Source organism: Thunnus thynnus, chromosome 21 (genome assembly GCF_963924715.1).
Source record: "Thunnus thynnus chromosome 21, fThuThy2.1, whole genome shotgun sequence".
Lineage (NCBI taxonomy): Eukaryota > Metazoa > Chordata > Actinopteri > Scombriformes > Scombridae > Thunnus > Thunnus thynnus.
Window position 1 is genome coordinate 7,341,057 of NC_089537.1, and position 21,472 is coordinate 7,362,528.

General features: G+C 38.9%; 1 protein-coding gene across 1 annotated transcript in view; it reads left to right on the forward strand.

Moving 5' to 3' along the window:
- gpr158a (G protein-coupled receptor 158a) overlaps positions 1 to 21,472 on the forward strand; it is a 76,206-nt gene that overhangs the window by 4,581 nt on the left and 50,153 nt on the right. Inside the window, exon 2 of the mRNA XM_067578183.1 lies at positions 11,731 to 11,836. Coding sequence (XP_067434284.1) covers positions 11,731 to 11,836 — 106 coding nt within the window. The remainder of the gene's footprint in view (positions 1 to 11,730; positions 11,837 to 21,472) is intronic.

Here is a 21,472-nt window from a genome sequence, read left to right on the forward strand (position 1 = left end):
ATCATGCATCTGGCATATGGAAATGAACATAAGTTGAGCCCTTTTTCACACTTCTCCTTTTTGTTTTTTGTGCTAAACAACTAATGTGACTTGTTAGAGCAGGAGTGTGTGGACATGTGTTTGTGATAGATCGACCTGTTGTTTCTGTGAAGGTGTAAGAAATCGCACCTCTCACACTTCATCTCGTCTCTTGCCGTCTGTCTCTTCAGCTGCACTCGAGGCACAGGGGAGGCAGCTTAGACCACACAGAGAGGACTGGCTGTTTTCAAGCGTGCAGTGTGTGTGTGTGTGTGTGTGTGTGTACTGGCGTGTATGAGCGTGTGCATGCCATTGTTGGAGGGTGAGACATTCTTCAAGAAGATACTGTACCATTCTAATTGGCAGATCACTCGACCTTCAGATACTAGTGACTGCACAGACACACAAATGCTAAAAACAGTTTGAACAAACACACAAACTGAGAATAAGCAGGAGAGAAAGGAAAGGAATGGGATGCAGGAGGTGGATGTGCTGGGTGAACACACACAAACTCACCTTTCACAATACAGACTGTAATTGCTGTGAGGCTGAAGCTCAGGCAGCAGTGGCAGTATAATAAGGCAAAGTAATTGAAACTTTCTAAAAAGTACAATAAAACGGTTAAGATGTTTGTTTTTTTTTTCCAGCACGTTTCTCTAAAGGTGGAACTAGGTTCTAATTAGGTGGCAGAATCCTCTCCATTTACGCTTGGCTTTGCTTTCCATTTTGCTGTACAAGCAGCTCGAGTCTGGGCAGCCTGAGTGCTGTGGGACGCCCAGCCGGCTGCAGAGCGGGAGGCCTCGAGCTCCAGGAGGAGCCGGCAGCATCTGCTTAGATGGACACCATCCAGAAACAAACAGGATGGAAACCCCACAGTTCCCAGGGCTAAACGCGATAATATTTGATGCTAAGCTGAGATGAAAGAGAGGAAGAGAAAAAAAAAAAAAAAAAAAATTGCATCCAGCAGGAAAATTAGTGGCTAAGCATAACAGCAAGAACGCTGATCTCAGAGCAAGATCTTTTAAGGACACTAAAATTATAAGTGCACCTGAGATGAGTCTAACCTCGTAGGTTTTCCACAACCTGAAGCATGCAGGGGTGAAAGATCCCTAAGGTGCTCCTTCTCTCCCTGCTGACGTCACTGGGACTCCACCGCTCAGTAAGGTGGCCTGTCAATACGATGCCTTCAGCCAGTAAATGTCAGCGTTATGGAAAGAAAATCCAACCACCCAGCCTTCCTGACATGCTGTAAAGAGATATTTTCCTAATAATACTGCTAATGAAGGGAATAATCTGGGTGATTTTGATAGTATTACAGTACGCTGGTGTAATTCAGCTGCCCCTCAAAGGATTATGAATCTGTAATATTGTTACTGTAGGTTTATCCTTTAGTAATCTGGTGTGAGAGAAATAGAGCTGCGGTATAATAGAGGAGACCTCAGAGTGGAAAACTGCTTTGTTGGGTTTGACGAGTATGCAGAGTTATGGGAGAGGAGTTAAGGAAAATTTAGGTTTAAAAAAAAAAGAAAGTTGACCAAAAGGTTCTACAAAATACCAGCTAATGTGCAACTGTGCAAAACTTACTTATTCCTTCAATAAAGTATACTTATTATAGTAGATGTCTCATAATAAATGTATGAAGGAGGATATACCAGTAAGGGAAGTAGACGTGTAACTCAGTATAACACAGATGTCATGTTGTCCTTTTGTTCATTCAGTGTATCTTGCTTATCATATTTCCACACATGGATCATTACAGTTTCATCCTGTTTCATCCTGAAAATATCAGCAACACTGGACAATTTTCAAACCCAGGGAAAAACTAAGGTTTAGTCAAAATTTGGGATTTTACTATGGAAAGTGGGTGTAAACACTGTGTTAAGATAAAGTTGGTTATCGCTCGTTGTATGAACTGTAAGATGAAGTTATCAACGTTGAGGATATAATCAGATGGTAAAGGTGGAAATGATTAAGAGCATTAGTTTTCAATCAGAATTAGACAAGAACTATTTTTTTCTGACGTGAGCTGTCACCAACTACAATCAAACTATCAATCAGTCGACTGACTCCAGCCCTCACAACTGTCAGGTTGCTTTTGTCAGCGGCTCAAATTTATTGAACGATTGTCCGACGTTGGCGTTCGGTCTCCAGAAGACGACTTTTAATGACGAGAGTGTCAAGAGTCCAGAACTATGACCAAAAAAAAAAAAGAGAAGTCTTTGTTCGCTTTTAGTGACAGCTGCTTCGCCATGGGCGCCATGTCTTTTTTAATGACCAGCGACAGAACTCAATAAAACGACCCAGGTCACCGGGGACGTGCGGAGGATGTTAGAGGGGCAGTAGCCCAAAGTCATAAAAGGCGATTTTTGCAAATAATTAAATAAATTTTGCCTGGAGTGACTACTTGTCACTGTTAAAGGGATATTAAAATGTATGTCTGAGGGTGTTTCAAACACTACTACATGATAGTAAATCAATGATACAGTACATGCAAAGAAATTGAGTGTATTTCAGTAAATTTTCCTCACACATTAAGCAGCCCAACACTTACCTACTGTAGCCCTCTAACTGACATCCTCACTTATGGAAGCTTAATACTGCTGACAAAGATGCACTTCCTCTGGCCTCCATATTCATCTCTTATCACCTCTCTATAGAAGGCATAATTGCTTCACTAATAACAGGCAATAAGAAGATGCTGATATTGTATGGCTCAGATACCAGTACCAGTGCCAACAATTTAGTTTAATATAATTCACATATTATATCATAATACTGAGGCCTGAGGACATCATGTATTTAAGGCACAATTCTAAAAAGCAACACATACGCTTTAGATAAGGTGTATTAGACACTGGTTTATTTTTTTTTAAAGTTGATTTAACGTAAAGATTTTAACAGTTAACATTCCTTCATCTCTTCCCTCCCTCTGTCGAAAATTCCTGAAAAAATACTGAAAAAAAGTGTGAACTTAAACCTGCTGTGCAGAACTTTTACATATAAATGAATGTCCGTAACATTCAAGTGTTGCCAAACAGGTTCACACAATGCCGATTAAGCCGATCACTGCTAAATAAATCTCTCTGTATTTCACAGTATACAGAGTTTTTAAATCTGTTGTCAGTGGTGAAATTCCCGCGCTGGCCGGATGAATGCATACTGTGCAATTTATTAACTATTTGCATAAATACATAATGACATTTTGTTAACAGTTAACATTCAGTATTCATGTAAATGTAACTGCAGTCACTCCTTATACTCTTATACACTTGTTGAGCAAACATAATACAAAGAAAGGACATATTTATGCTTATTGTACATATAAATGTACATTAGGCGTTACTTTAAAGTCTGACATTAATAACACAAACACAATCACTGCTGACTATAGTTAATGCAGATCAATTTGACGCTAGAAACTTAGCTTTCATTGAACGCACCTCATTGACTGCTTTTAAAACCAACTGTTAACAGGCTCAAGTTACAGCAAGTAGGAAAACGTCCTTAATTTCACTGTATTTCTTAAGTGTATCATATCGTCATCTTCTATCTTGTGGCTTGTGGAGGATAATGATGCGTACAACTTCGAGAAACGTGTTACGTGACAGTATCCCTGCACTCTTTGAATAGGATGTACAATGACAATAATAGTCCCCCCCAAACGTTAGTGCACTACTGAGTTCTGTCAACGAAAGTCACTTTACCTCACGGTAAACTATTAACACTAACATATACTAATATAAATTCTCTACCAGCTACACTCAGAAACAAGATAAGCTGGATGTAGCAGGAATAACAGGAATTTATTTATATATTTGAAGAATACACCCCAGAAAAAGGGCACTTTCTCTATAGGAGGCCAAATGGGCAGGTGCTCAAGACCCCTTTGAGGTCTATCTATGCACGTGCCTACAGATCGCATTGAAACGCTGGTAGACAAGCAGCAACCTGCCCAGCGGCTAGACTCACATTAGCTTCTGTTCCTCCTGTCAGCTTAATGCATTTCCATCATATAAGAGACATTTTCCTTGGGGGAGGGAGTGGGAAGGGGTTGCATGTTTTTCACATAGTGATTGTTTCATGACATAATGCACAAACTGTGCCCTTCTAAAAAGGAAAGTAATGTGTTCTTGTCAAGACTGAGGCAGGAGAAATGTACATATGGGTTCAACTAGGCATGCAGGTCTTCTGGCTACATGGATATGCTAAAGGAGAATGATGAAGCTTGTGCCAGTCTTCCATGTTCACTTCCATGTTCACTTCTCCTTTACATTATTCCTGGTTTATCTGCATAGTCATTGTAGCTGGAGATGCCAAGGCTTATTTTTAAGAACCTGGTTGATGCACTTACCTTGCGAGGCAGCTGGATTCACGCCAATCAGGATTCTTGCATGATCTTGCAAATCCAGCTGCCTCGCAAGGTAAGAGGGTGATAGACAGATGATTCATCCAATCACCTGCCAAGTATTTTTTGAAAGTGGCTGCTCTTTTCCAAACAGTTTCCAAGGACGACTTTGCAGATGGTTCTCTGTAACTGTTGGTCAGTTCTGTTAGTACTGTACCAGTGTTGGGCAACTTACTCAAAAAATCAAATTACTCATTACTGATCGAAAGAATAATTACGTTTATTTGATAATTACCTACAGTAAAAGCAAAAGTAAGAAGTGTCACATCTTCTGTATTTAACATAATGTAGTCATAAAAATCGAGACTCTGTGGTTAGCTAGCCCACAGTTTGAAAGTATTTACTAACCATAAACAGCTAACAGCTTCACCTCTGTGACTCCATCGCAAACTTCTGTCCTCACAGTGAAGCTATGTGGTGAACAAACCCAGATTTCAGTGGCTAGCTAAAGGCAAAAAAGAAACAACATGTAAAAACAACTTTAGACTTACTGGAAGGTGTAACGTTATTCCTCCATTTTAGTAGAGGCTAGCTGCCTCTTTCTCACCCCTTGTCCCTGCGCCAAATTAGCTAACATGTCTTGGACCAGTCTCTCCCCAATACATTGATTTTTTGTATTCAAAAACCATATAAACCGAATCCCTTAATTTTTTACCTCAAAATTCCATTAATTTGCCCATTAATAATGATGGAATTAAGATATTTATTAATGGATTTTAAGGGGATAATTAAGGGTTGAATTAATGGACTGAAATAAATTAAGGAATTTTTAAAGGATTATTTGCAGGGGTAAAAATGCCTTAAAATGTTGCAAAAACCATGAAAACCAACCTCTTAATTTATACCTAAAAACACCTTAATTTTCAATTTGTCTTGTTTTATTTTTTTCAGGGGTAAATTAAGGAGTAATTAATGGTATTTTAAGGTATTCTTGTTTCATAAATGACAGCCTCATGTAATTACTCAACCTTGTATGAGATATCTTATAATTGCTGTTAATAGATTAGAGTTATTAGATTAGATTAGAGTTTAGATTTTTACTAGTTTTAATCTATTCACTGTGCCTCACTATTTTACCACAACATTTTTCCAGACCAATTGATTTAATTTATTTAACTATGACAAAAAAACATATGAGTCTCCTCACAGAACTTTTAGATATCTCTTCAACGCCACGATTAGTGGAAATTCAGACTTTACCACGCCTCTCTTTGCCACACAGAGAGGCTAAATGGGCTAATCAATCTCAGAGACCATTTTCTGGGCCTGAATAGAGACATACAGCACAAAGCGCATTGGCCTGACATTCGGTATTCATTCACGAATACATCAAAGACTGACTTGTAACAAAGAGGGCACGTGAAGGCCTTCATTGCGAGGATGTTTTCATGAATATCCTTTTGTAGGCCTATAAAGAATTACCAAGATATATCTACAGTCAACTTCATAATGCTGGGGCTAACATTAGAACAGTCTGACTGGTCTGTCAGGAAAACCAGAGCCCCTGCTGGTGGGATGCTCCGCTCTTTGCTGGCCTGGCCTTTAGACCCACAAAGAATGGAGGATGAAAGCAGAGAGTGCTCTGTTTCCTGGGGCACCACCATCTCCTGCTCCCTGTGATAATCCTGTCTTTATGCCCGAGGGCCTTGATGGCCACCATGAAGCCTCTGCTCATGCTCCTCTGCTTTTGAATTACGACCCGGTCTTTGTGCTGCACGTATATATTCAGTCGACAACTGTTTCAAACCCTGCATACTTTTTTTTTTCTCAAGCTATTCTGTACGCCATATGTCCACTTCAGCTGGGATACTAAAGATTGCTCAGGGAGCTGGAAGCTGATGAAAATAATAGGTGATTGTTGGGGGAAAAAAAAGGAGAAAACAAGCAGGAGAAAACATTCTTTCTTTGTGTAGGCTCTCAATTTGAGCTGCCATTGAAGCGGACATTTTGATGAATCCTGCATCATAAAGAAACGGTCATATTCTGTGTGCATCGGTGGACTGTTGTATTTGTGTGTTTCCTCCCCTTATTACATAACGGTGAATTGAAACAGAGGTAATTTCTCAGCAAAACAACCAGCAGTGCAGTGGAATACAGCAGGGTCAGTTTGCCCTGAGGCAAGACCGGAGCAGCAGTTATTAATAACAGAAGTGCAGGCAAAGAGAACGTTGCGCTCGCCCGGCGTCCACTGGGAGCCGAGTATAGTAAACCACCTCCTATACACCTGGAGAACATGCCACACCAGCAGTATTTGTAGATGTGTGTGGGTGAGTGCATATGCCTGAGAAAGAGAGCGAGACAGACATAGAGAATATTGGCCTCTCAGCGATGTCAATTATATTTTATGTCATGTTTTAAATATGAATAGATTTTAGCATATTCTTGAAAAAAGATGATTTTTACATGTTTAGCAGTAAGATCTCATTGCTGTAGTGGGTTTATTTACATTCACATTAATATTCCTACCAATAGCCTTGGAACCAATTTATTCACATATTTATATCCACGTAATTAAGATTTTCTTCATTTTCGTCTGCTTGTTGTCACCAAGGAGCTTTTGTTTATCCTGCTGAGAAAGCAATAATAGTCAAGGCATGATTAGCAACTGGGCAAAGCGAGCCTTTACTTGTCCCAGATCATGTGTCAGTTGATTATTTGTGAATTTGTTTGGGAATATGCATCACTAAAGCACAATATTAAATGAAATCCTTAAGGTAGATCCTGCTTTACCTGACTTGTGTAATGTACATGGTGCATTTCCCAAACTAAATTTGTGTGTAACTGAAGTTAGAGGCCTCCATAATGGGTTAATTTGTACATAATAAGCTCCGAAATCTACAGATATGAAAATAATGGAAAAGTAGAGTTAGAGAAAGATATCTTTGCACACCTGAACGTTAGACAGGTGTGTCGAAGGGCATCAGAACTTGAATATAAATTAAAAGTTGGCCTACACTGTATGGAATACTGTTGGTTTATTTGATGTTAATTTCAATTTTAGGTCTAAATGACCCATCAAAAGGCAAAGCAGACTTACTATTCATTATTTTGTACATCAGAACCCCTCAAAATGTATTATTGCACTTATACAGCTACCATTTACCGCAGACAAAAGAAAAAGAAGTTGTTTTTGCGTTGTCACCCATGTTTTAAAGTTTCTAACTCATGGTTGGCAAAAGTACTGTTGGTTACCTGGGGTTTGATAGACAAACTGTAGACTGGAACCATGTTTGAGAGTTGCTGTTATACATTTTTAAAGGGAGATTTAGTATTGAAGTGGGGGACTTGCAAGAGACAGATAAAAAAAAAGCTAAAATCAAAACAGCGAAGGCTAAGAGATCCTGATTTTTAGTCCCTAGTATGGATCAAGCTCTAAAAATAGTGTATCCTAAATTTCCTATAATGTGTAATGTGATCTCGACTTGTAAATAGTTATAATTATGACTAAGGACCTCACATTTTTCTGAAAGCTCAGATATATCCAACTTTTTGCGCTTCATAATATGAAAGTGCCTGAAAATCAAGCAAATAGGGACACATCACATCAGCCTAAGTCCATCATTAAAGGAGATTAAACCTATATTGACTTGATACGATGGTCTATTGTCAATGCACACTATTTTTAACCCTCATTCGATCAACTTTGTAATCATACAACTTGTCATGAGTCTTGTGAGATGAATGTGGCATTAAACCATATGAGATCCATATTATACTCTCCCTAACAAGAAAAAGTGACACAACCAGTCATAAACAAACATTTACCATGGCTATTTTTAAAAAAAACAAACTATAAGACTGTGCAAGATCAGACCTTTTTCACGGCAGAAATGTTGACACGTCATTGCAGGAAATGCACAGGTGTAACTAATAACACTAATCATGGCTCCATTCTATTTCAGCCATGCCAATTAGCGAGTGTCCATGATAGCGTGCTTGCTCAGGGCTCAGTGATTAACGTTATTAATCACACCTGTGCTCTTCCTGCTATGACACGTAAAAAATGTCTGCCGTTAAAAAGGCCTATTATAGATCAGTGGTGAGTTTGAACTATCCTTTGGTACCCGCCGCTTCTCGCAGTCTCACAGTTTGTCACAGTCACAGTTTTTTCCATGCTTCATGTCGTCTCTCCTTTTAATTATAGAAAGCATGAGCGGTGTCTCTTCTTCTTCCTCCTCTTCCCAAAAGCAACATTGACAGCATCCTCTGCCGCTGTCTGTTTTATGTGTTGTTTAGCTAAGTTACCACAAGAGATGGCTTGACTAAGGTGTTACTATGGAAACAACACTTTCCTTGTTCACAAAACCCAGCAGTAGACGGGACGAGGTGTTTACATGCCTCACTGTCCCAGCTAATATCAGCATACTGTATCCCAGTTGTCAGATATTATTATGCTACAGATATTACTCACTACACAGATATTCAGCGTCATTCTCAGACGTCACATTGAACTCTGTTTTATCTTATGGTTTTGTGTCCTGCTAGTCAGTGATATGATGGAAAACCAAAGGACTGTATCATTCCCATAGTAGTTTATCCAGTGTGAAAACCTGTAAATCAATCAAAACTGCAAGAAGAGTATAGAAAGAGGTGTGAATAGGGTTGTTCAATTTAAGAACATTTGCCAGATAATAGTATAACTTGCTGAGATCACTAAGGGCTCTTTAACAAAGTAGCACTGGGGGCAAAATGCATTAATAATACAAATTATAGCACTTCAACTGAAGCCTTATTAGCCAATGATCACTTGTAGAAACTTGCACAGTCTAAAGGGGAAATCAATCAAGAAACAGAATTGAAATATATCTTTCTTGTTGTTCGTGATAGAAATCTAAACAAAGCCAAATAAATAAATGTAACAAAGTCTGGAAATTTGAAGACCAATTTGAAGTTAGTGGTGGATCCAAATAAAATCCAAGTGAATGTCAAAGTGAGAGTTAAAGGTCATGACAAAATCAGTATAACAGATTACTGCACTGATTCTTCATGTTCATGCTAGCTTTGCCAGAAGTTTTCTATTCTTTTCATACTGGTCAAACTTTACTGGATTTAGCTGGTCATAAGTTCAAACTTATCCTAGTCATAACACAAGAGTTTAATAGGTAGCTAGAGATTTACATATCACTAAATTAAAACTGGTTGCACCACACAAACTAGTTCTTATGTAGAGATTAGTTATTACTAAATATTTACACCCACTAACTGCCAGGTGGAGCTGTTGCGTTAGCTATCTGAGCGAACCAACTGACAAAACTAACGTTAGCTTGCTAAAATGTGGTTGAAGAGTAAAAGTGGAATATGGTTGACATATCTGACTTGACACTTTACATATCACAGAAAAAAAGACACTTATCCTCAAATTACAAAACATTATTCCAATAAAATTTGACTAAATAAGCAAATAACAAAAGTTAGCTTAGCATAATAGGATATTTCCCTCTCACTGTAAACTGTGTGAATACGACTAATTCTAAAACGCACATATTTTTCCAGGTAAAAATATAAATAAAACAAAGTCAGAGCTACATTCACAAAAGATTGGCATTTAAGTTTATTTCATCTTTTGGCCCCAAAAACTGTTAATTTTGGAAATTATGTTACAGCTTGAGATGCTACAGACTTCCTGTTAAACATTGTTGGTTGCTTTTACAGATGTTTCCTACCAACCGATTTACACACTACTGAAGTGTTTACTAGTGAAGACATTAATTTTAATAGTGAAACCTGATTTAGTAAATCAGTAGTCGTTTCTAACGTAGGACTTGCACAAATATAGTGATGGCTTTACGAACAGCTGATGCAACCCTGTCCTGCAGTTTTACTTCTATTTACAGGTTTTCTCTTCCTCTTGTGCCAGTTGTCTTAATGCAAATGATGCACATCTGTATGTGAGTGTGTTCTGTATTAAGAAATTTGTACATACTGAAAGCTGGAGCAGACAAACTTACTTTTTTCATCGATGAACATTATGGTGTCATGACATACATCCTGCTGAGCTTTGTAACTCTCGAGTGTCACGCACCTTGTATTCCACAAAGTTTAAAGTCAGTATAGATTTTCTAACAACACGAGGCCTCGGGCTGTGCTCCATTTATGTGTTTGCCAGGAGGGAAAGCCAGTACGTGGGCTGAGATTGCCAAGAGACTGTTCAGGGGTTCTTGTTGAATGTTGCATATGTCTGAAATGTATACTTTCTTGCATTAAACAAACAGAATAAAGAAAGGATTGCTTGTTTTCCTGTCAGTTGTGTGCTGCAGCTGTCAGCAAGAAAAGACATATGCCACACCTTTGAAAAGAAGCAGAATCAGAGAAGCTGACCTTCAAAATCAGAGGCTGACCTTCTCTTCATAGAGCTTTAGGCAGCTAAGTAAGTGTAAATCCTCTGCAGCCCCGTTATAACTTCCTCGCTGGCTCAGCTGGCTGAAATGGAGCAAAGACTGCAGCCTTTCCGAGTTAGTTTTGTTGTTTTTTGCGATCTATCAGCAGTTTCTCGTCTCTGTGTCAGACTGACTTTCAGCTGAGCAGGAAGTGAGGATATTAAGGTGTGGATGAATTTGTCAGTTTTTCTAAAAAAGCACATTTGTTTTACAGTTTTCAGTTACTTAGCAATTCCTGAATTTTGCCTGTGTGCGCCTGTGTGGCCTCCGTAGTCAGTAGCAGCTTCAGTTCATTATAATGGACGCGCTCATGCTGCACCACGTCCATGCCCGGTGTATTTTGGCAGGAACATGATTTTGTGAGTGTAGTATCAATCTTTTACATTTGTATACATAAATACTTTAACACATATCTTCCACTGTGGCATGAAAATGGCAAAAAAAAAGCCAGTGTCTCTACACAAATAGAAACATGGAGTTACTAAATTTGCACACAGCTAAACATGGTTTATTGACCCTAAAATGAAACTAGATACAGTACGCTGATGGGCTTTTTTCCATCGTAACTGGACTCATTTCTGGGTTTAATTGCACCACTAGTTCAATAAGTAGTTCTTGTATATATTATCAGTAATGCTTGAAGTTGTAGTAGAGCTATTATTGTCAATTTGGGGATTTTATGTTTTATTGGTTGCTTGTTTTTGAGGTGATATCACTATTTTTGGCCATTTTTTATGACTTGCTATCTCAAGATTTACATCAATTTATGTTTTTTCTCTCGAACCTGAAAAATTATTGGTATATTTTTAGGGAATACAATCTATAAAAATGCATACTGTAAATCCTTTTTCCCCTATACATGCTCAGTATACATGTAACATGTTTTCAATTCCTCAACAGTCAGGTTAATGGTGTCCTCCTGTCTTGCAGGGGCGTGGTGAGAGTGGACATTAATCTACAGGATGTTGATATCGACCAGTGCTCCACTGACGGCTGGTTTGCTGGAACCCATCGCTGCAACCTGACCACTATGGAGGTGAGTGTGCCGAACACGCGGATTAGACAGAAGATGGATTTGCTCTGTGAAACTGAACTGTAATGTACACACATTCTGTCACATCTCCACGAGGCACTAAATGGAAAAGCACTAAATCCGGACGTCTCGTGATAAATGGATGGTGATGTGATTCTTCTTTAATGATACTTTTACAACCAACTACCACTAAACACTACAGGCTATCTTTTAGATATATGAATGTGTGCTAATGTCCCTCTTAACATCTCACCCCACCCCACATATCAACATATATATATATATATATATATAATAACAGCTGTGATAGTAGAAAGAATCACTTGATATTTATCCTTATAAATGTATCCTTCAGTATATCAAGGTTACAGCGAAGAAATATGTTTCGGTCACACACGCTTTGTTAAACTCACCTGCACCTCGTCTGGGTTATTACCTCTATCAAGGTTATGCTATGAAGTATGATGTGTTTGTCTTTTAAAGCTGAATGCACAGCTGTGGGTAAAACTGTATGGATTCATCGGCCCAACATGAGCAAGGTCCACTTAATTGTACTGGTGATCCAGACAACCATCTTTTTTTAATTTTTTTTAGCCATTTGTCCACTAACTAAGACATAGAGACTTGACTCCAAATCTTCAGGGTCTGTTTACAGGGTCAAGAAATACATTAAACTTAAATTTTGAGTGATGAGAATGGGATTGGAGAGTTGTTCATCGACAGAGGAGAAAATAGCCCCGGCCGTTTTTATACTGATGAAAAATAAGTGCAAGGCCTTGGAACATGTGGGCAGAGGTCTTGGACAATATGATAAAACTCTCAGCGCTATGCTGTTTTTAAGAGGATGTCATATACATGTACTCACATCCTCCATTTTGAAATGAGGAAAATTTCAAAATGGAATTATTAAGTTTTACTTTCTGCAGATGCCTCATTTTCAACCTTTCTGTAATTGAGAATATTGGTAGATGAAGCACTCAAAACTTTAAACAAATTAATACCACACTAAACATAGTATGTTAACAGTATCCCTGCATTCAAAAATATACCTAAGTAAAAGTGAAGAAGTATTATTAGCACAATATAGCTAAATTTATGTAGCGTCTGTTTCAGGGGGAGCAACTGAACAGCAAATTACGTTCTGGAGTTTTACAATGATTTCTTTACTTTTCCTCTTTGCTTTTTTCTTTTGAAATGTGCACTGTGATAACTCTGTTTCACTGTTTCATGTTGTGTTGAATCACATGTTACCTTGAGGAGTCTGCGTCTGTAGCGATTAGCGAAGAGGTGCGCAGTGGTCCAGCTGCTGTTTCAGTGATGGAATAGTCCATTTAACTGTAGAGCGCGGGGGGTCCTACACTGACAATATTTTGTGCTTTAGGGGCCTTTTGAAAGTAATTACAAGGTATAATGAGTTAGAATAGTAACATAATTTATATGTTTTATATCTAAATATCATAATAAATCTATAGTAGTTAGGGGCCCCTATTAGTTGGGAGCCCCAAGCAGTTGCTTACCTTGTCTAATAGTAAAGTCCGCCCCTGATTATAGCAGCTTTGAATCACTACAACAGGAAAGAAGAGCAAAGCCTTATGACTTACTCTTACACCACAGAAACAACTCACAATTAATTATGCTGTGTTATATGCATATTAGAAGCACAATTGACTAAAACTTTATATATTATCACCACATATTCATTACTGACTGCTTTCATTTGAGTCTTTCAATTGCCGAGTGCCGCGCTGTCTAGCTAGCAGCTAGTCTCCTGGTCGATGCGCCCTGATGCTTCCTTACCTTCCGTTTCAGTCTCATCGTTAAGAGTGATAGATTTTAAAGAGATGCTGTAGATCAGACTGCTTCATAATTCATGTAATGGATTGCATTGAGCCTCTTTGAATAATTAATCACTCTTTTTGTCTGAGTACTTCCACCTCTCTATGGACAGTCAATGCCAGAGACATTTGACATAGTGTGTGTGTGTGTGTGTGTATACGTGTGCATGTGCGCGTGTGTGTAAACTGGCTAAAAGGGGAGAAATACATTGTTGCTGTTATAGATTTTAGCTGGGTTTGCAAAATAATGATCTCTGTGTGTTTACAGTGCAGGGGTGTGTGTGTGGAGTATGCTTGCTTACAGCTGAATGATGAAAGCTGTTGTGGTCATAGCGTGTTGCAGGATGCGCCTTGTCTTGCATGACAGGTTCATCATGCAGGATTGTGCTCATTATCGTCATATCTGCTATATAAACAACATAGAGAGAGGTGTAGAGGTAGAAATATACATATGGAGGTAAATTTAACGAGCCACAGTGATTTCAACAACCTCATTATCTCAGGGGAATTTGTATCGCAAAGGTTGTGTCACAATCCATAAATTGCACAAGATCCCCTCACAAAATACTAGTCTCGTGCATACAGGAATTACAGCGTGGCATATTTATATCTATTACAGCTAACAATCTGCCTAGATGGTCCTGAAATGCATGACCAGGTAAATAAGAGGTGACGTGGGAGGCAGATGTCTCTCCAGCTATGAATAGAAAGCACGACTGCAGTGTAATCAAGTCTTGTAGAGCCGTGTGTGTGTGTGTGTGTGTGTGGTAATGTGATAAAAACAGAATTGGGAGGGATGCCCCGTATTTGCAAACAGGGATTCATTTTGTTTTATTGCTGTATTTTTTTTTTTTTTACCATGCAGGTATTCCCTCTGCATGTGCAGCAATTTGTTGTTTAATGGGTTCTTTGGGGCCATTTAAATAAAAAAAGACAATCATTTCAGGCTGCTTTAGATCTATGTTAGGGGTATTTTCTTAGTTTTATTGGAAACAAAACAGTTGGTTCAGTTGGTGTTAGAGCAGTTTATCTACTCAAGTGTTTCATTGACGTAGTCGCATTTCCATATCACCCTCAGATGCTCTTTATAACAGCATTTACAGCAGCACTGCGCTACTACTGAAGACTCCACATTCTGTTTTGCATGCACCGCTCTGACAGGATTTATCCAACATCTATGAGTTCCTTTCATCACACATTCACTGTTGTTGTTCTTCTGCTTCTTACTGTAGCCCCGTTTTAAGTGCCACCATTCCAGCTATTGAATTTGACAAAATGCTGTCGTTCCAGCCAGCCAGCCAGTCAGTCAGCCAGCCAGTCAGTCAGTCAGCCAGCCAGCCAGCCAGCCAGTCGGCTCCCTGGCCTCCTCGCACATCCTGCCTCTCAAGCTGCTGTTTGCCCAGTCAAGCATGTAGGCAGTCCAAACTCAGATGGAGGCAGATGCTATGGATGACTGATTCACCAGGCAAGCGAAGGCTAAACAAAATGAGGCTCTCGGACTGTTGACAAGAAAAAAATACAATAACCCAACAGCTTCAAAAACTTATGGTGATTTGAAGGAAGGGAATGCTATTTTAAAATCTAACCAGTGTTCCTTGATTGCTCACTGATCATTTTCACAAAAAACCTACCTTCATTTGTTTTTCCTTTGGCGCCGCATTTGACCTGAGCTTTAGAAAAGTCCTACCTAAACCCAGCAGGATGTGTGTGTATTTGTGTGTTTGTAATGCTTACAAGCCTGGGAGTGTGTCTGTGTTGTGAAAAAAAGACAAATCACTGCATTAAAATCAAGTAAAATGTGGATCAAATTAATTTTTATTGAGAACAAGTTTAAATATTCTTAATCTAATGGTAGGATTTTTCAATAGCTTTTTTTAAAAAAGAAACTTCTTGGACTTAATTATGGATAAAAATACTTGGTAACATGCTGCAGTGTAGGAATGGAAGTATTCACCATTTCCCTATTGTTGTAAATCAATTTTTTATGTAATTTATGCCATATACTGTATATCAGCGTTGAATGGAAGGAACGTGCCACAGAGAAAATCAACCAGACTACTTTGGCCAACGCCAACGCTGCTGTCAAGCACAATGTATAGCAATCACATTTATTATAAACTCCGACTGCAGACCAGTCGCTGCATGCGTTAAGCCGAGAGCAAACATTGTATTTCCTTTGATTAAGGATGCAGCTCTGACTTCTACCAATCACAGTGAAACAGGATGAATCATTACAGAGCCACGCATGGAGCCCAAAGATTATCAGCTACAATCTCGACTTAATATCCTGCTGAAAAGGTGTATACATGCTGTTTGAGGTTGACGTTTCCTCGTCTTTTTTTCTACCTCTATTCTCTCACTAATTGCACTTCCATTAGTGTGTTTCACCGTTCTTCAAAAGTCTAGGACTTTGCCGCCCTGGGGGCACCTTTCATATGAGAACGTGGCTGTGGATGATAATGAATGTTTCAATCAATTAGCTTATTGCTCAGAACAAGTGGTGGGGCCCTGAGGGACTGTAGCCTGTGAAAGGCAGTGACACATAACCTGAATGATTACTCCAGCCGGCACGTCAAGGACTCCTGACTGTGCGCTGTTGAGAGTGGGGGCTGCTGGTTAGAAATGCACATTCATAGACAAAGAATGATATGAAGACCGCTGTTTAGTTTTGACCATACATACAAGAGCGTATTACGCACTTTAGATATTATTGATTTCAGATTATTTATTGTGTCAATTAGTCCTATTTTAAATCTAAAAAATCAATACATTGATTTTGTTTAAATATCAATAAACGGTGTCTATCCTCAATAAAGTCTGTAGACCACCACTGCTGCTCTGAAGTCTGACATCACAACATCTGTTTTGTACCTATTTTCTGAAAATGGTAATGGTAGCTGTTGGTCCAGACTTAAATATCTCAAAAACTATCAAGTGGATTTCCATAAAAACAAAATTCATGCTACCTACAGGATTAAGCCTATAGATATTGGTGATCTCTTGATTTTTTTTTTGTCTATTGCCACCATGAGGCTAACATTTTTGGTTTTTAGTAAAATGTCTCAAAACTATTGGATGGACTGCCATGAAATCTGGTACAGATCCACCAGAGGAAGAATCCTAATGGCTTTGACAACCTTTTTTTCACATAGTAGCACCACTAGCAGGTCTAAATTTTAACGAATTTTAAGACATATCAGAGAATCTACCAGAGATTAATTTCCAAAAGAAAAAAAGAAAGAAAAACTACAAATGATGAATCCTAATGACGTTGGTGATTCTTGATGTTTCCTCTTGCACTACCATGAGGTTATTTGTCTTTTTGAGTGAAATGTCTCGACAACTATAAGATGGATTGCCATGAAATTTGGTACAGAAAATCATTTTTCCCCGAGGATGTATTGTAATAACTTTGGTCATAACCTGATTTTTATTTAGAACCATCATGAGGTCAACATTTCAGTTTGTCCAATACTTTGGTTTGTGACCAAATACCAAAACAAATGTCATTCCCGTCAACCTCAGTTGTACTTTCTGTTTAGTGCTAATTAGCAAGTGATAGCATGCTAACTTGCTAAACTAAGATGGTAATAATTATACCTGCGTAACATCAGCATCGTGATTGTCATGCATGTTAGCATCGCGCTTAAAGGACCAGTGTTTAAGATTTAGTGGCATTTAGTGGAACAAACATGGAATATAATATTCATAAGTATGTATACAATCACCTGAAAATAAGAATCATTGTTTTTGTTACCTTAGAAAGAGCCCTTTATATCTGCAGAGGGAGCGGGTCCACTTTCATGTTGCATGTTGCCATGTTTCTACAGTAGCCCAGAATGGACAAACCAAACACTGGCCCTAGAGAGGGCCTTTTGCGTTTTTCGCAAGTTTCGTGGCCATTGCAGGTTCTTCTACACGCTTTGATGGGGAGGGTGAGGGGAGAGGTATTCATCCGTGTTGCAGTCTGCAACCTCACTGCTAGATACCACTAAATCTTACACACTGGTCCTTTAAAGCACTACCAGTTTACCGGTTGAGTGTTGGTCTTATTAGTTAGTTAATCATCTTGTTAGCTAGAATCCAATTCATATAGTGAATGACTACAGTGTAGAACCTGATAGTAAAACTATGATGTCCTTTGTTAAGTTTTCTTCTTCATTTTCTGCCTTTACCTCCTTTTCTTGCTATTCCAGTCCACATATTCACACCCGTTTAACTACAATCGAAATTCTAGTCATTCTAGCACTAAATCTAACAACCCAAAGGCTGCAAAAGCCTGACTCTCCACACCAAAATACCAAAAATACAACCGCCCAAACATCCACATGGTGTCAAACCACCGCAGTGGCAGGGGACATTTGACGGTGTTGATGTTTCGTACACTCAACAGCATGTGTGGTTTATTTTTGCCCTTCTGTGTTGCTCTTTCTGTTGCAAACTGAGGTGGATATTCCAGCTCTGTCTGTTGAAACCCTTTTACATCTTGACCTTGGTTCACAAGGTTGTCCTGGCCCAGCCTGCTATCATCTCAATCACACGCTAATTTCTCCGCCGTGTACCTTGTGCTGCTGAATTAATAACACCATCAGTGTTAAACAACTGCTGCTTGCCTCCTGGTCTCTCTGCTCTAACCTTCTGTCTCTCTCTGGTTTCCTGCCTCTCTCTCTCTGCTGTACTTGCAAACAGGCGAGTACACAATACAGACACTTGTTTTGCCACTTGTGAGGACATTTTATTGACTTAAACTCAGTGCCTGGAGGCTAACCTTAGCCCATGGGGTTTTCAAGATCTGACTCTGGGGGTTCCTCCTCAGACAAGATCGAGACATCTTCTTTGCCCAGACTTGTTGAGTTTCTGTCCCCAAAATATGACTGAACAGATTTAAATTTTTGTTTGTACAGTGACTACTGTATGTATTTGTCCCAACAATGCAAAAAGAGACAGTACACACAGTCATAACAGGGAGAAAAAAATCAGTTCCTCCATCCATTGACAGAGGTCTTTTACATTGATTGAGACAATAGTTGGATCAAATAATGAAAGAAAGAAAAACAGCTGATTGGCGTTGACCCCCAGTGGTGACCCTAGCTATCCGTGTCACACACTGTGTCTGTGATTTACATTTTCATTGTCTCTTGTCCTGCAATCTTTACTAGCAGCTGCCTATAACTTACAAAGATCACACAAAGGTCATGTATGTATTAGCAGCTATGATAACAAATCCTTTATCTACAAAGCGGGGGAGCGGCTGCAGACAAACATACATTTCGAGGATCCTGGCACAAGAGGGTAATGTAAACATCAGCTAAATACCAGTGCTTGTTTTGAATGAATTGAGTGCTCAAGTACATGGTTCCCTTATTTTGGTTACTCCATTCATTCAGCCTGAGAAAGACATATGACAAGTTGAATTGATGAGGTTCACTTTAAAACACTTGATTGCCAACTGAAATTCATTAATCAGTGTGTCACAAATAAGATTGAGTTGTTCATCAAAAATGTTGCTTCATTTGCATGCAAAGGTTTTAGGCCTCATTCTGTCCCATAATGAGTTGTCTTTTGTGCTAGCAATCATTTTCTATGAGACATTGCCATTTTTTTTCCCCCAACTGGTGCATATATTGTGAATAAAACGCTTGGGTGAAACTGTTGAAATGCACTCTGAACACAACATAAAAAGCAATGAAACATGAAATTAAATGTTATTTTCATATTTAATTCACTTAGTTTAATAGCTCTCTTAAGCAGCTCTCAAAGGTAGGATTTTAAAAGTGTTTTTTAAGGGTTTTACTGAATTAAATTTTCTGCCATTTTGTAAAAAAAAACGATTGCAAAACTCATCTTTCTTCCAGATAAACAGCGAACAATCAGGAATCAGTTTATTTAATGCACCATTTGGTCATGGTCTCTTATAGTCAGACACAAATGCCTAAGATATTTCATCACTGTATTTCACATCCAAATATGACATTCTTTGCTGCGACTTGATTTTTCACTTGACATGCTGCATGCTCTGTAAACTCCCCGAGTCCCCTTTGTGACTGTGATACACATTAGTTGAGCAACGGTGAGTAACGTTTATATGCTTGTCTCTCTGACAGCTTTCCCCGTCCAAGTGTTCCCTCTACACTCATTCAACAAAAATGCTTACCCCGTCATCTGCAGGCCCAGTCGCGTATTGTAAGATAAAAATAGCAGTCTTTTTAGCATCTTGGGAATTCCCCCTGCTGTTAAACACGGCATTATAGTGGGGCAGGGAAACCCACAAGGGACCCATGTCAAGAGCAGTTTCACACCAGGCCACGGCCCCCTTTCAACCTGCTGATCTTGTTTCAGCAATTTGGGTGGAGAGAAAGGCCTTGAAGCATCCTAATTAACTACGTTCATTGCTATGTTGCCTATTAGAGTATGTTCACGAGCCTATAAATAGGGTAATTGCTAATTATCTACAGTGATCTCACCAAAGCTGTGATTATGCTTCAGAGTTGATAAGGGTGCTTGATAGGAAGGAAATAGAATACCGCTGTGCAGCAGCAGATTTAAATTCACCCTTTAATTTTAGCAAATCCTTTTGTGCTGGGTGAATTACGCAGCATGGTAGTAAGGTAGTAGAGAGACCAGGATGTAAAATTTAACAGCCGACAGCATTTCACACAAACAAGCTCCAGGTCAAAATACTTGAATATACTTGCAATATTTTCTGTGAGAAAATGTGACATTTCATCATTCAACATGCCAAAAATATGTTATAATTCAATTTGATCCATGATGTCATCCAAGGATAAATGTTATTCATCTTATAGGACATTTTTGTTTATCCAGTAAATTAAAAATAATAATAATCTTTATTTATAGAGCACTTTTCAAAAACCCACAAGAGCAAAATTAAACATCATAAAATCATATAAAACCAATTAAGTGTAATATAAAACGAGATAAAATTTAAAAGAAGAAAAAACAAAAAACACTTCAAAGAAAATACAAACTCAAGTAAAATCAGGAAAGACTCTCTGATAAAAATATGTTTAAACCACTGATATAGAAAATGTATATCTCACATTGGACAGCACTAAGATGCTATGTATCCTGCAGTCCTGTGTCCTCGGGGGTGTTGCTGATGAAAACATCAAGGTTGAGGGCTGTTGGTCATAACGCAGTGGGACGAGATATCACGAGACACTTCTGGTTTTAACTCTGGCCTCTGGCCCCTGGCAGTGCAGCCCTTCCTTAAACCACTGTTCCCGCTAATTGGCTCTGTGGATAATGCTGGAACTCAGAATTTACATGGAAACACTTTGAAGACTTGAATACACTCGCCCCCGGGTGCAGTCTTACATCCGCTCTGCCCAGCCTTGGCGGCACACCGTAAACCGAGGCAGAAAGCAAACATTCGGTCCAGGGAGGACAGGAAAAGAGTGGAATATAGAGGTAACATTTGTCTAGGGACCCATGAGATTGGATGGGAAATCAGTACAGCCTCATGCTTACAAAGGACCAAAATAGACAAAAAAAAGAGTGAGCGATAGAGAGAAAGGGATGGAGAGACAGCAGCTACATTTACATGCACAGAAATGTCCTCCAGTTTAGGCTTTACTTTACTGTTAGCATTAACCTTATCCTGCAAATTGGTGTTTCCATAAGTAAACTATCTAATAGCAAATTGCTGTCTGCCCGACAAAGATGAAATTCAACAATCAATCATTTTTTGGGACCGTTCATCCATTTTCCATTACTCATGGTGGGAGGCACAAACTCCAGCTCCCAGACCATTTGGGATTTGTAATTCCTCTGGTGTGTTCTG